Source organism: Bacillus rossius, chromosome 15 (genome assembly GCF_032445375.1).
Source record: "Bacillus rossius redtenbacheri isolate Brsri chromosome 15, Brsri_v3, whole genome shotgun sequence".
In the NCBI taxonomy this organism is placed as follows: Eukaryota; Metazoa; Arthropoda; class Insecta; order Phasmatodea; family Bacillidae; genus Bacillus; species Bacillus rossius.
The window spans coordinates 21,996,743-22,013,312 of NC_086342.1; the positions used below are offsets into that span (position 1 = coordinate 21,996,743).

General features: G+C 32.9%; 1 protein-coding gene across 3 annotated transcripts; it reads right to left on the bottom strand.

Annotated features, from left to right (window-relative positions):
* Positions 1–1,362: 1,362 nt before the first annotated feature.
* On the bottom strand, positions 1,363–16,337 carry LOC134539554 (dentin sialophosphoprotein-like). Of its 3 annotated transcripts, XM_063381690.1 has the most exons (3): positions 16,224–16,301; positions 11,121–11,182; positions 1,363–10,994 (listed from the first exon to the last, which is right to left on the bottom strand). In XM_063381690.1, the coding sequence occupies exon 3, from the start codon at positions 10,917–10,919 to the stop codon at positions 9,609–9,611; it is 1,311 nt and encodes a 436-aa protein (XP_063237760.1). In that variant the 5' UTR covers positions 10,920–10,994; positions 11,121–11,182; positions 16,224–16,301; the 3' UTR covers positions 1,363–9,608. The 3 variants fall into 3 exon arrangements, with proteins under 3 accessions (XP_063237760.1, XP_063237759.1, XP_063237761.1); XM_063381689.1 differs by lacking the exon at positions 11,121–11,182 and having other exon boundaries at positions 16,224–16,337; XM_063381691.1 differs by lacking the exon at positions 11,121–11,182 and having other exon boundaries at positions 16,148–16,263.
* Positions 16,338–16,570: the final 233 nt, after the last annotated feature.

Consider the following 16,570-nt stretch of genomic DNA (forward strand, 5'->3'; position numbering starts at 1 on the left):
CACATAACAAGGATCCAGAGTATTTCAAGACAACATGCATAAAACAGGAGCATTTCCGAACCTATGTCCGTCAACAATTCTGTTCCCTCTATGCATCCTGCATGCATACCCTTGGGATTTGATGCACATTTAAGGTATGTCATGAATATAATGAGGTAAGTAGCATTAAATGCTTTTAAATGTTATTTGTCTGGTAAACTATGAACATTAGAACAATTGCTAACAATTTTAACACAAATCAGAGGGAATACTTTCATTGAAATTTGGACAAGATAACTAGTATTCGTAGGATTTAATATATTTAAGGAAAAATATTTGAAGAAAAATATTAAATAAAATGAAGTGTGTTAAAAAAATTCAACACAGATAACCTCTGAAGTTAACTAGGTCAATTGATATTATACTTTTAACATGCAATTATATACATAAAATTACATTATGTATTGATTCTGAAAACTTATTGAGTGAAAAAACCATTTAAAGGGTAGAATATTCAATAACATGGTTAATATTTTTCATTTATTGTACATTATTTTATTTTTGACCCTCAACACCTAGATTTGGATTCAAGGTGCTCTCTGATATTCAAAATTTAAGATTTGGATTAGAGAAAATTGGGATTTGAGCCCCATCAATACTTTTATTTGGTTTCACAAAACTGTGAAAGAGCTTAATGTAAGAATGAAATTTATGATGGAAGAGATCTGAAAAAAATACTTTGGAAAATCCCACAGATGACCCTACTTTGGCACGCACAAAAACCTAAATTTGATCCATTCAAGAATTTAAATTGTATTGCATTGAAAGACAATGATCTTAACCAACTGACCGTGGATCCCATACCTTTTTGAACATATGTTAAATAACCTACTGTTTTGTATTAATACAATCACAGTTTGTACACATGAGAATTCACTGAAGCTCCAAAATCTTAGAGTTAAAATAAATATATTATATGCATAATTTTTTATTTTTATGTTGCAAATTGTGAGTCAAGAATTTGCCTAAAAATAATATATTTTCCTATTCAATCTTAACATTACAGTACTCACTATCATTGAACACACAAACTGTGCACTATAATACGACAGAAATTGTGTACTTCGTACACCTTGGTTTCCCAAAATTTGACATTAAACTCCTCCAGAAACAAAACTTCATTTTTTTTAGTATTCTTGACTTTAACCTGAATAACTGTCACAGATGCCTTTCTGTCAACTGCTATCCAAGATACTGATACTTAAATTTACCTACACAGAATTAAAATTTATCTAGCCATAAATACTACAAATAACTTGATTTTTTTTTTGTTCACAACAATAAAAAAAAAATATCAAATTTTAAATTACAAAACACCACAAATATAATTTAACATTTTATTGATAAAAATTTACACAGAACAGACAATTGGCAAATTTTCTTTACACAAGGTGAAATCCCAAACACTGTGGTGAATGGTACAATACACTACTTAGCATAATTCCACTTTTCACAATGATACAAAAAAAACCTTGTGTGGTTTCAAACCAAAATAATGTTTTTATATGCTTTTTAAAGTATTTGCTTCAATTTCCATTACAGACAACTTCAAGGCCAAAAACTTTCATCAAACTGGTTTCTCAAAATATCCGTAAAATTTGTTTTAAGCGTGCTGTGCAGTCCAAACACTATGCTGTGTTTTTAAAGTGGCCCAGATGGCCTTCTTGCAAGTACAAATTATGCATGCAGTTATCAAACAGGCTACATGCTCTCAGCGATATCTGAACAAAAAACCAGCACAGCACTGGGAGAGAAACTTTAGAGCCCGATGATGGAATATCTCAACTTCTCTACTTCATTTGCCACTGTCACAATAATCTTTTTTTCAAAGCAGCTTCTGATACCCACAAAAAATTTCATTGCACGCTTTTTTAAACTGTCCACTTCCAAAATTTTACAAGTAGATTTTTCATTATGAAATTACAAAAGTGACAACTTCTTCCACAAAATTCTAGCTTGTACAAACATAAGTGTGTCGAACTTCACAAAAGCAGAGCTCTTATTTGCCATACCAGAAAATCATAATCATAAAATACACAGTATAAACACGAAACTCTGAATTTGGACGGTGCTAAATTTCCGGGTGAGAAAAAGTTACTCTTGGCAAGAAGTCTCTTTCAGTTAGTTCCACTGACCTAATCTACATAAGGATTTTCATTGGCATGTATATATTTACTAACACAGAAATAATTCATAATAAAAGCATTGGAAAAAAAGGAACATATGTACACTAATCATTCTTTAAAAATACAAAGACCAAAACAACAAAAACAACCACTGAAAACTATGGTAAGAAGGTTATTGGGCACAATGATAATAGAAAGAGAGAAAAAAGTTGCAAAAAAATGCAGTTCTTGAGCTAACTACATCCTCTGGTTACTTCTACGTCATATTTTTTCTTTCTAGTCTATGGTCAAAGGAGGGATGAACAGATTGACATGAGCAAATGAATACCCAACAACAAATCACTAGAATATGAAAACAGTCTTCCTGCAATAACAAGGCAGATGACAACTTGGTTCCAAAACAAATCCCTTAACAAAAGAAAAATAATCAAACAATCCTATTAGAATTACATAAACCTTTTAACAATTGCATTTCTTTAACATTTCTGTGAAATTCAGCCCATTCCAAATCAAAGTAACTTGACAGTAAAACAACAAAGAGATTCACACACACGAGTCCCCCAACTTCGCACTATCAGGAACTTAATGCGATGCAGGTAGCAAACGGAAAAGTTACTGTACGCCAATTTCAGGAAATGCATCCTCCACAGGTTGAAAGTGCATCGGTAGTTGCTGATTATTGACAATCTCTCCTGTAACTGCACGAGAAGCATGCATATCTCATGGATATCCATACTTGCCCACTTTTGCCGTATGAAACAATAGCAAAACAGTCTTCATTATTTAAAAGATACCGGTTGCACTTTTGAAGAACACAATAAAGTAGGTGCAAATATTCTTATAAATGGTATTCATAATACATTATTTTCAAAATTCTTGAGCATCTTTTTTTCAGGTTTAAGTATTTTCTACAAAAGTCCTTCACATTATTGACAGTCTGGCACTGAGTGTTTTGGTACATCATGGATATATGACGCTTAAGCACTACAAGTGCAGTAGCATTGGCAACATATTAAGTGTGTCATTGCCTCTAAGTGTAAGGCAAAGAACCAGCAACCCTCTCTTGATACCCTATTAGTACAAATTTGTGAAGTAATATTTTAAAATAGAAATTAAGGGAAATTAAACCACATTTTTTCTTGGGGAAAAAAAAAAATATTTTAAGTGGCACACTTCTCAACTGTATCTGAATTTCGAAGCAGAGTCTGTATTTTAAATATACCACAGAAAAAAATGTTAATCTGGCTCATGTGACAATTTTCGATGGTTCATAATTGGCCTCTTTAAAACCTTTACAGTACATCAAGATGAACACTATACCAACTAACTCGTATGCTAATACCAAAAGTATGTTTATGAGGGAGCAGATATTAACTCTTAAATGTCGCTCGGCTTATTTTGAATTCATGATATGTTACTTATTTGGGGCACATGACTTTTTTATAACGAGGTGTTTTCCTTCGCTGCGATGCCTGTCTGTAATCAAACCAGTTTTTATTTCATGCTGGAATCATAAAATCAATACCTTAAAGTGGCATGTCTTTATCCTCCATAGAAAAGCATATTTAAATATTGTCATTTCTCAGTGTTTTTGTTCTTGCCAGCAACAGCCGACTGATTTTTCTACATTTTCTGGGTTAGTACTGCATATTTTTTTCATAGCAAAAGAGTTAAGTCACCTCCTGTTTCGATTTCCATTTCAGAAAATGCACTGAAATGTATTAATGGAGTTGATTTTCCCTGGATAGTAATTACGAAAACAGACTATCTCACGCTCTGGGGGCTACAGGATTAACAATCATATCAATTTTTGGTGCATTTAAGGACATTTCTGTTTTTCTTAAAATTTTTTTAAAAGATTCTGAAACAATCTCGGGTAAGGTGCAAAGCGGGAAAAACTTTGTGTGCAATGACAATTCTTGGCTTCCTGTGAATTTGCAAATTTTATAGTTAAAACTTTGTGCTAGCTTTTACAGGAACATTACCGAGATAGCTACACTAATAAAGGACTGACCACACACATTGAAAAAAACAAGGAACATATAAACTATATTTGGAACAGAGAAAGGAACAATTCAATCCACCGCATCTAAATTGTAAATCAGTCTTTTTTTACATCAAATTGTACACAAGTTACAATTTTTGCAATAAACACGTGAATGATCAGTCTTTATATATAAAAAAAATAATATTATGAGAAGATCAGTCTTTTCTGGCGCTTTATTTCATTTAAATAATGAAAATTTTAGAAGTGCAATTTTTAAATATAATTATGAGCAATTTGTTTAACTAAGCAACAAAGAGATCAACACAGTTTGCTTATTATGTTTAAATATCACACGATTATGCACAACGGCTTAAGGGGCCCGCCTACCTGGTCACACAGACGGTGTGCAGAGCTTCAGGAAAAACAACGCGATTTCAAAACTACTCAAGATATCCGAGTGGGGCATGTTTACGAATAGCATTTAAGAGTTCGCTGAAGGCCGAAAAGTACTTAATTTCAGATTAAGTTTTTAAACTGTATTTTTAGAAGCGTTAAAATGCCTAAAACGCGTGTTTTCAGAGTAATTTTTAGGAATAAAACAATCAGTACAGATTCTTGAAAGCACTTAAGGGGCTTGCATAACACCTTTATCTTCATTTCTCCGCCATATAATGTTACGGTCACCGCTCAAATTCCACAGTTATCCTGTGACGACGAGACGCGAATGCGCGCCAGTTCAGAGCCATACGCTTAGAGGCTATGCCGCGCTGGAAGCACCAGCGAGCGTCGCGCTTATCATCCCGCCTCACTAACACACATACACCCCTGACGAGGCGGGCCCCTTAATGCCACAAGACCTTTAAGATCGTAGTGACCTCTGGACTACTTGGATAAGGATACAGCGCTCCTAAATTGGAGTCATGCCCGGGTCTTGTAACCCTTGCCACATGAGCACAACACGTTAGAGAACATGACCATCAAAAACCTTAATAATAACAGAGATAAAAGAGAAATAAAAAATTTGTTACTGTTTTCATTACAAACTTACCAGTTGCACTCTACACGCACATCAAAGAAACAGAGTACGGTAACGTAACATAAGGTAAAGCACAACAAAGGTGTATTAATGAAATGTAGACTGAAGACCACCCTTGTAAGAAGAAGAAAGTGTCTATTTATAATTAGTCAATGGATAGCATTGTGCCATGCGAAATTATTTAAAAATTCACCATGATAAAAAGGACTAAAAGGCAAGTATATTACCCTGAAATTTTTTCTACATGCCTCTTGGAAGCCATTATAAAATAAAATTTTCTGTGATAGAAGTATAGGCTCTGACGAAACACCAAAAGCTTGAGGTTTCGATAAAATGAACGATAATAGACTAATGTATCTTAATTACATGTTCATACAGATAAAACATGTACTCAGTAATAAAAATCCTTCACATGATGTGCAAAATTAAATTGGGAATAAATTTTCTCTTTTGCAATTACAATGATAAAACATCTCTATAGACTGACCATCAAACCAACAAATTAAAGCCACACTCAATTCAAACCCTAGAAATAGGCATTTGCACAAAAGTTAACCATATGCACAGAAATAAAGTAAAATAAATAATTAAATTTTGAATAGTTGAAATCTTTCCCAAACAAAAAAAAATTAAGTTCTTACATGTATTATGAATGGAAATTTGAGAAAGTCAACTGCTCCCTCATAAAAATATTTTTACTTTTGTTTAAAAATGAATAACTGAACAAAATTACATTAGAAAAAAGGTACCAAATAACAATTATTAAAGAAAACTGTTAAAAAACCTCAATTGAATAAATTGTCACAATCCATGTATACCAGTAATATTAAATTGTTTTTTTTTCCAGAAATTCCAGTTCTAAAAAAAAAAGGGGGGGGGGGGCACTTAAGTAATTCACAAACATGAAATTAACATTAGCAAACATATAGAGAACAAAAAAAAATCTGGTTAGCGAAAAAATGGTCCCATGTGTAAGTCATAGGTACCTATGTTGCCAGAACGTCTTTACCCGATTAGCTGCTATCCAGTTGGAGCACACTATCAAGACCGTTGGGAACTGGTACTTAACTTTTTATCTGGAACTAGATAGCATGCACTTTTGCCGTAAGCTACCTGACTCCTAATCCTCAGTAAGCTAATTAAAGAACCTGAAACTATAAGCATAAAATAAACATGTTTACATTCGATCACATGGTTCAACAACTCACAACACATCTAATTATAGACTGATTCTCATTAAACTACACAGATGTTCTCTGAATACAATGGAAAAAAAAATTTTTTTTTACTAATAATAATACAAATTCAAAAGTGCACAAAGTGATAAAAAACAAGGTCAAGTGTAATCAATTAATAAACAAAAATTCATTCAGTTACAAACATTTGCACTGTGATTATTAAAAACAGATAAGGATTACTTTACTTAAAAAATTTGCATTGAATAAAATATTAATACCTTGGAAACAAGTTTAAATAGAACACCATGCGACTGAACTAGTTTACTTAAACCAGTTTACACAAGGTATTTATCCCAAAAGTTTTGCTCAGACTTCCCTCCTTTGCAAAAGTGAAAATAGTGCTATTTATTCTATCATCATTGTTTACTGCATAGAAACACACAGTACACTCACCACAAAATATTCAACCTTCGTGATCAACCAGCTAAATTACATGCAAGAACTAATCTACTTTGGTACACCACTGATTTTTTATGAATGAGGTATCAAATTATCCTATCATTATATTAGTAAACAGAAACAAGACTTGCTATCCTCGTAATACTTTCAGGTCTCACGTTAAACCAAAATGATTGTAGTGAAAATTGGTCGAGTACAACTGTCACAGATGTTCCACTCTTTCTCATGCACACTCACACTATTAAAATGAATCTTATTTTGGGTGTGTGCTATTAAAAAAATTCCTTACAGTAGTAATATAATTCAAAAGCTAAAGGCATAAAACTGACCACCAAACAGATTAACAAGTGAAATCACTACTACTCAAGGATGTATCCAGAAAGGGCAGTGATTGTGAAAGCTCGGATCTTAAGTAAATTCACAAAGAATTTTTTTTCCCTCGAATTTACTGTTGCGACATTTTAAGTATGCTTGAACTAAGTTAAGTGTTCATTAATAATGTAATTATTGCTATCAAATACCTTTTTAAAATATTGTGAGTTATTTGACATATACATCAATAAAGATACTTCAGATAACTTATGCATCTTCCATTCCTTTACATACTGAATTACGTAACTGTACGTTACATATTTTAAAACTTTGACTTGAACCATCTGGATTTTTTTTTTTTTTACACAGAATCCATTGGAACACAGAAGTTAATATTCCTAAAAAACATGCCCAATCCACACATCTTTTGCAGAACCAACTCTCTTCTTTCTGATGCAGTATGTACAAAAATACAGAGATAATAATATGTTATCATTCACACTAAACTGAGAAATACTGCATATTTTCACTACATTGGTAAACTATGCTAATTAAAGTGATAAATTTAGGATTCTTAATATTCAGATATCACAACATCAAACATGCAATGTGTACAGATAAAACTTTTCAGCTCACTCAAGCCCATTTTACAGTGAATAGTAATTAATGTAATATGTTCTTAAGCCATAAAACAAGAACATAAATTTTGTTTAGAGTATTTTAAATGATGTTTTCCACTAAATTGTAGAGACTGCATCAATTTTTAAGAACCTCAACATTTATTATCTGCAGTCTCAACATTTTTTTTAGAATGTATATATAAATTTATTTATTTTTAATTAAATAATCTTTAAAAAGTTACCATTGGGACAATCAGAAATTTTTAGTAAACAAAACACATAAATGTTAATTTACTTAACACTAACAAAAAATTTCAGTCTTTAAAATTTCTATCATACTAATGAGGAATTACACCATTTAAAAATGGTAAAATACTTCCAAAATGTTACACATAAAACTTTGGTTTTCAAAAACATCAGGTACCTTACTATTAAAAATCTTTATATTTTGGCACACATCTAACTGACCATAAAAGGAATAAGGGCAAGTTTCACCAAAATGATTATTTTTTGGCACTAATCAGGCTAACAAAAGTTGATGAAGAATTAAACCTTAATTGAATTTCTAGTTTTAGTTAATTCTTGTTCCAAAAGTTTTAATCATTGTAAATACATTTAACTTTCCTTTGTTGTATCATTTTATTTCTTTTGTGTAGTCAATTGCCTGCAAATACTTCCAAATGAATCTTCTCTTAACAAAAAATAATCAAAGAAACTACATACGTACATCTGTGTTTTTCTAATGGGAAAAGTAGCATGAAAATCTGAAGGGAAAAAAATAAGTAATTAAGGATTTTTTTGTAGGAATTTTACCACAAATCACTAGATAGTAAAAAAAGATTTTAATTGCATGAAAACAGAAAAAAAAAAAAAAAAACTCAGCTGAAATAAAAACTGTAGTAGGTACCTATGACTAACTCTATATACTGGAAAAAGTTAATAAAACTTAATGTTGAATCTAAAAACAAGATACTGCCACGGGACATAAAACTCAACACAATAAAGTAAAAAAATTCTGTAATTTTTTTTTGTAATCCCATCTCACAGATATTCAAAATGATCTCTAGTCAAAATAGTCTGAGGAGACTCACAGAAGTCAGTATCTTTGTAGACTTCTGAAATAATATTTTAAACAAGAATTTTATCTTTTTTTTTTTTTTAAAAATCCTTGTTAATAGTTTACGCAGTATTTAATTGCAATTGAAGTAAGATTACAGGTAAGACTACCTGAAATCAAGCAGTAAACACATATAAAAATTTTCTTCAAGAAAATCAATAATTGGCAGATGGAATACAAAACATTGGTGAAACTAGCTCTTAAATCACTTTTTTCTCTCTTGATAATATGTTTTCTTTCAAATTTAGACAATATTATATCTTTTTACTTGCAAAAACAAGCCATGCAATATTTTTTACTTGTACAAAAACAATCATTTTCACATGTAAAATCTGTTTGAAATAGTGCCACAAAGAACATATGTGGTAAACTAAGGAAACTTGAATCTCTCACAAAAAAATGAGGCCAACACTAGTTCCTAAACACATACTTATTAAAACATTAAATTTACTCATTTACAGCTACTTAATCTCCTACAGTAAAATTACAAACATTCACAGTAGAAAAATTCATTCAGTAATACAGTCCTACCACACACCGTTCACTTCAACTAGAATTAAGAGAAATTTATGCAGATGCACAAAACAATAAAAATTTAAACTTCTGTTTTTTCACAACAAAGAATACATAACAACGCTGTAAAAATGTGCAACCACTACAATCTATAATCTGCAAGTTGGATTATTTTTCTGGAATGGCTAGTTATATAAAAAAAAAAAGCTTTGTCAGAAAAATTAATCGGACTCGTTTCCACTTTCATCGGTTAAGAGTGTCTCCTGCACCACCACATCCGGCTGGGCGGGTCGCAGCAGGGAGAAAACAGGAAACGAAGAAAGGTAGGAGAAATATGAAAAAAGTGACTGGGGGAATGTTTTCTTCTTCTTCTTGTTCTCAACTTCCTGGTTTTCGCCGGTCGTGATGAGTCTCCTTTTCCTCCCCACCACGCCACTGTCCTGCTTGGCAGTGCTTCCTGGCTCCACGCGAGGCAAACTCGGCTCCTTGGAGCGACGGAGCCTCTCGGCCACAATGCTGCTGGGAGACAGAGGGTCGGCAACGTCGCCACGGTACGAGCGTCTACCTGTCACCGGACCGCGCAACTTGATGTCAAACTCACGCTTCACCTGGGGTGCCTTCCGTTTACCATCATCGACGTCAGGAAAATGATTCGGTTTGTCGTCGGCTTCAACTGAAGCCTTGGAATGGTCAGTGGTGGTGCACGTTTCGAAACTATCGTTTTCCGAGTAGGCTTTGCTTGCTTCGGTAGTGTTCTGTGAGCTCACAAGGTCCTCATTGCTGACGTCCTGCTGACATGTCGTGGGCCCGAGATCCTTTGAAACCTGGAGCTCGGCCCCAACATCATTATTGATAAATTGATTCGCCTCGCCCCTGGCATTTCTTATGAACGTCTGGGTGTCATCACCAACACCATCAACAGTACTGTCAATTTTGTCACCTACATTTTCTCCTGATGTATCTGTCGCTTCAACTGCTTTCTCCACAGAAACATCACCTTCACTGTCGCTGTTCTCTACAACATTATGGGTTTCAACCACAGCAGGCTCTTCAAATTCATGCCTTTTGCCCTTGGTTTCTTCAGACTTTTTCTTTTCGTGAGTGGCATTCTCCTTAAAACCGTTGGTCTCCTCAACACCATTACTCTCAAACGTGCACGCCTCAATTGCATTCTCGGCTAGACTGAGGGCATCGTCAGTGGTATTCTCATTGCTGGTAGTACTGTCCATGCAACCTTGGGTTTCAGTCGTGTCGCTGTTAAAGAAGTCGTGAGTTCCGCTATCCAGGCTTTCACTGGTTGGAACAACATCGTAGCAAGTGCTTTCCACGAAATTCTGGCCGTTCTCACAGTCACCAAAACTGGCCTGAGACTTATCATTGGTGCTTTCAAATACTGTCTCACCACTTGTGACGTTTTCAATCACCTTTATATTTTCATTTTCAGTCTTCATGATGAATGTCTCAACATTATTTGACTGGGTCCCGTTCACAGAATCGCTCAATGTTTCTCCATTATCACTGCTGCTTTCCATTATGCCTAAATTTCTTTTAAATTAATTTAAGCGTCTTTGATATCACCTTGATTCAAACACAATTATTCTGATCAACTGAAACAAAAAAAAAATTAAATAAGTGAATGCTAACATTATTTGCCAACAAAGACTACATTTTGAGATAGCTATTTAGCTGTTAAAAGAACCAAATTTTAAGAGAAAAATACCCATAGACAATACCTGAATGTGTTGAAGTGACAGTATGGAAGTAAAATTAATTTTCTCTACAAGAGTATCTTGGACTGAAAAGAATTAATACTGAATAATTATTAAAAACCAAATTACTACATTTAAATAAACTTAAATTTTATAAGGAAAAAGTGTATGATACATAACATAAGCATTAACACTTTAAAAACAGCGAAGAAAAAATTACACGTATTTGAGTTACAGGAAGAAATTTAATATATATATATTTTTTTTCTTTTTTTTTTTAACTTAAATGAGAAATATAATTTACAATGATGTTCAATTAAAATCAATCAGGTCTTAAAAGCTTTGTGTTGCTTGGATAACTTTCCAAGCCAAAGTTGTGGACTAACACAACCATTTTAGATTGTAATCACCCCACTAGAAGCACTTGTGAAAATAACATAGGTCAGAGTAATTGCTGGGTACATAACAGAAAGACAGCAATACTCCGCAACACCACATAGATTGCACTTTTTCAAGGATTAATGTGTCATCAAGCTTGTCGTTCCCACACAAATAATTCCTTTAAGTGAAGCACAGAAATACGGAATAAATTAAAGTTGTTATATTAAAAATGTTGATTAAGTCATCTGTTAGAAAAATGCCCTTGTAAATGGAATATACAACAGAGAATGTTAGATAAACATATATTTTCTTCCCCAGACTCTACAATTATGCATGTGCTTGTTTTTTCTTTAAATTATGTATAGTAGAATTGTTTTGTTGATGTGTTCATTTTACGTGTCTTTCTTTGCAATGCAGCGAGTTTGTTGGATCAACCTCTGCTCATCTGCTCTGCCTGTGTAGAGTGAAATGCACTTAAGTGCCCCGCCTACCTGAGCACACTTACGGTGTGCAGAGATTCAGGTACCTGTATAACAGTGCAATTTAAAAACTACTCTAGATATCCGAGTGAGGTCTGTTTAAGAGAACCATTTAAGAATTCGCTGAGGGCCAAAAAAGTAGTTTTAATTCCTGATTAAGTTTTCAAACTGTAATTTTAGTAAGAGCTAAAATGGCTAAAAGGTGTGTTTTCAGTGTAATTTTTAGGCATAAAACAACCAGTACAGATTCTTGAAAGCACTCAAGGAGCTTGCATTAGATGTTTATCTTCATTTCTATGCCGTATAATATTACTGTCACCACTCAAATTTCACAGTTGTCCTGGATGCACAATGAGAAGACTGCATTCCAGTTCCCAGCCTTGCGCTTAGAGGAGATTACAGTGCTAGAAGAACCAATGAGTGTCGCTCTTATCATCCCGCCTCACTAACACAGATACACCCCTGACCAGACGGGTCCCTGAAAATAGATTTAACATTGCTGTCTAGTGAACTACAAGCACACATTCGTGGGCTGATGCAACAGATATTTATCTAAATATCAAATGACACAACTCCAGCCATACTTATACTATCAGGTAATAAGAGCTCTCGAAATGTAAACTATCTGAAAGAGTTTTATGACTGGCCGATATCTTTGATCGTAAAAGCACACCGCTGTCTTAACCTTACACACATTCTAAGTGGGAACAGCAATCTTATCATCACGGTTTCAATGGTTCATTTATCATTCTAAATATTATCGTTTAGATAGCTTATCAGCTAGCTTACATAGTAAGTTCACAAAGCCTATTGTTTTGTTAGATTTTACTTCACGCTGTGCATAAATCCTTAGCTAGAAAACAAATAAAAGATTTTGTGTACTTACACTTGCAAAGAAAGCATGTGCGCTACAGTAAGACTTCAGCTATCCTAGTACCAACACTGCAACCTGTCAGTACATTAAAAACAAAGACTCTACTTATCTGGGAATGAGATTTAAGAAACCATGTGGTTTAAAAACTACTCACGATTATCCTAGAGGAATACGTTTACAGAAAATCGGTTAAGAAAACATTAAGGTTGAATGGTAGCTAAACTATCAGTGTGAAAAAAGATAACTAATAAATTTGTTTGATCAAACTTTGAAGTGATACATTTTTTTGGTTAAGAATTTGCAAAAATCTACATGTATTTGACTGTGCTTCAAATAATAAATATTAATTTGTATCCCTAATGTTATTTAATGTTGATAAAAACCATATTAAGGATTAATAACAGAGCACATAATATTTATGATTAAAAAACATATAGTTTATAAGATATTAAATTTGAGATACTACATATTATAAAAATTATTGATACTGTATTGTAAGGGAGATATTTTTAATTTTTCAGAGTTTTCCAGATTTTGAAAAAAACCTTTAAAATTCCCTGAGGCTTACCTGTTCACAGGAAGCCTGTTTACACTACAATTAGGTATACCATTTATTTTCATAGCTATCTCAAAAATGATATTGGATAACTTAAAATGTAGTTTAAATTGCAGAAATTCGAAATTATTCTCTAGAACAATTCCAATTTCTTTCCCTATAAATGTGGGTGATTGCCAAGAACAATAATGTGTGCTGAAATGTAAATAAAAAAAAAAAACTTTTTGAAGTTAGTCATCTTGAGGGTGAAATCAAATATTGTAGTGGGACAATATAGAAAACTCAGGCCATTTAACATGGCGAATGCTGGCAACACTTGACTGCGACCATTGTAGCAGCTCAGCCTGAAGAACGTCTGAGAAATTAAAATTCCCTTGCATTACAATGGGAAATAAGCAACACTTGTTTCATATGCCGCCAACACCAACAACAGCATGGTTCTCATATCTAGCTTGTACTTTGATGATAAAATTGATGAGGAAACTGAAGTACGAAAAAGCCTGAAATCATAACCTTCTATAATAAAATGAAGGGTGGTGTCAATAGTGTACACAAGATGAGCGATACATATAATGTTGCTAGAAGTACTAAACGTTGGCCAATGGTCATCTTTTTTTCGATGTTGAACACAGGAGAAATAAATAGTCAAATTTTATTCCTGGCAACAAAAATAAAGTGAGGTAGGTGGAGGAAGGCTTTTCTATGACAAATTGCAGTTTCACTAATTCAGGAACAACTAGAGAGAAGAAGAGTGACTAATACTGGACTTCCATTGACTATTTCACTCGGTTTTAAAAGACTTGGTAAATATGTACAGTCGCGGTAGATGCCAAAAAAAATGCTAAAAATCTGAAAATACTTTTATTCTGAGCCCTTTCACTTCCTCTTTTCAAATCAACCGGCGGAGGTAAGAAATTCCAAATACTTTAGGAGATATCAAATTTTTAAATTTCATCAAATGTAGAGTTGCGGTAGATGCCAAAAAAAATGCTAAAAATCTGAAAATACTTTTATTCTATGCTCTTTCACTTCCTCTTTTCAAATCAACCAGCGGAGGTAAGAAATTCCAAATACTTTAGGAGATATCGAATTTTTTAATTTTCATCACAATACCTGTGTAGTATGCGGCAATCACCATTGTTTCTTGTCATAGATAATAAGGTTTCTTGTTTACGAGTATCATGTTTCTTATTGGACAATTTTGTCACGTGACTGTTCCGTGATTGGCCAGTATTCAAATTAACCAATAGGTGATTATTTATTCCGTGATTGGTCAGTATTCAAATGAACCAATACGTGATTATTTATTCATTTATTGTTCAATACGATGTTTAATTTTAATTAATCGGTCAACTTCTGCCGTGAACTACATCATTTCCTTATAGTGGCAAAGGAAATGTACCCGCCTCCAACTTAGGCGAGTTTTTAACGTTTCTAATTTTAAAGTATTATTTTTTTATTTGGATATTGTTGCGCAAGTAATAAGTAAAAAAAAAATTACGTGAGTTGTTAATGTTCATCATTTGTCCGGGTTTTGTTAGGTCAGGTCAGTTACATTATAAATAATTTAAAACTAAAGAACCATTAAATTAAATTCACATTATTTTTAATGTCCGCTTAGTTTGAAAGTATTTATAATGTAACTGACCTGACCTAATCGACCATTTTATTTATTACGCATTCACTAACACACGTCAAAATAAAACATGGCGACGTTCGAAAAGTTAAACGGGCGTTGTATTGCTAAATTTAAAAATTCGATATCTCATAAAGTATTTGGAATTTCTTATCTCCACCGGTTGATTTGAAAAGAGGAAGTGAAAGAGCATAGAATAAAAGTATTTTCGGATTGTTAGCATTTTTTTCCTCATGAATACGCAGGTATTGTGATGAAAATTAAAAAATTCGATATCTCCGAAAGTAGTTGGAATTTCTTATCTCCGCCGGTTGATTTGAAAAGAGGAAGTGAAAGAGCACAGAATAAAAGTGTTTTCAGATTTTTAGCATTTTTTTTGGCATCTACCGCGACTGTACATATTTACCAAAGACTTCACTAAGAACATACGAATACTGCGAGTACATCCGAAATTGCAGCACCTGCTGAGACCAGTGAAAAATGATTGTCACGTCCCACATGCCAATATGAAAAGATAAATACAATTGCCACGTTTTTGAAGCACCATTTTGCCTCCAACATGCCAGGATGAGATGCCAATCTGAATGTAAAGCAACCTGTGCTAATGAAACTGAAAGAGACTGATAAAATACCAAAGTACACTTTATTATTAAGATTTTTATAGCTGATTTATTGCTTGATATTATATTGCTAACTTTTTTCATTTTAAATTTGTTACTGCCAATGTTGTTTCCTGCAAAATATGTATACTTTCCTACAACCTGAAATTTACTATTATGCTTATGCTTGTTATGTTTTGATTTACCTCCATTATGAAAGTTACTATTAAATAATTAAAAAAAATAGTTTACAAGAAGAAACAAATATAAGGTTCATAAAGTCTTACACTTGAGATGAAATTACATTCAATGCAAATGTTACTTTGGTGGAATTTCTATTTCTAAAATCCTCTACATACTTAGTGTAAGTCCCTCAAATTTCAATAAAAATGCAAGTTTTCATGAATGTAATCTGTCGGATCGCTGCGACCAATCTAACACGTTTCAGAACCGCGACTAACGGCGGGTTAAAAACCATTGTAATATGACACACAAACTTGGCATGGTAAATTATGTATTTACAAACCCACAATCACCGTATTGAGCACAAAAAATCTTTGAAATCTTCAAGAATTTCAACAAGAAACCGGCAAAATACTAACCCAATAACACTTCACACTTCTTCCACTTTCGCTCAGTTTGTTTTTGCTCTTTTTGTTTCTGCTTTGTGCTTTGTTTTAACTTGTTTTTATGAGATATTGAAAAAAAAAATTGTGCTTTGTTTTTTTTTTCTCGAAAAACGTAAAGCCAACATTCAAAAGAAAAGGATATCATTTTGAAATTGAAAATGAGTTTCTAATGTTACTATAATTATTAACATTCAACCAAAATTACGTCTATTATATTAATTTTTTGATTATTATTTTTTTACTTGTAGCAAAACTATAAAAAAAAATATATTTCAAGGTTTGTAATTTTTTTGTATTATCTTAGTTTTAATTGAAAATAA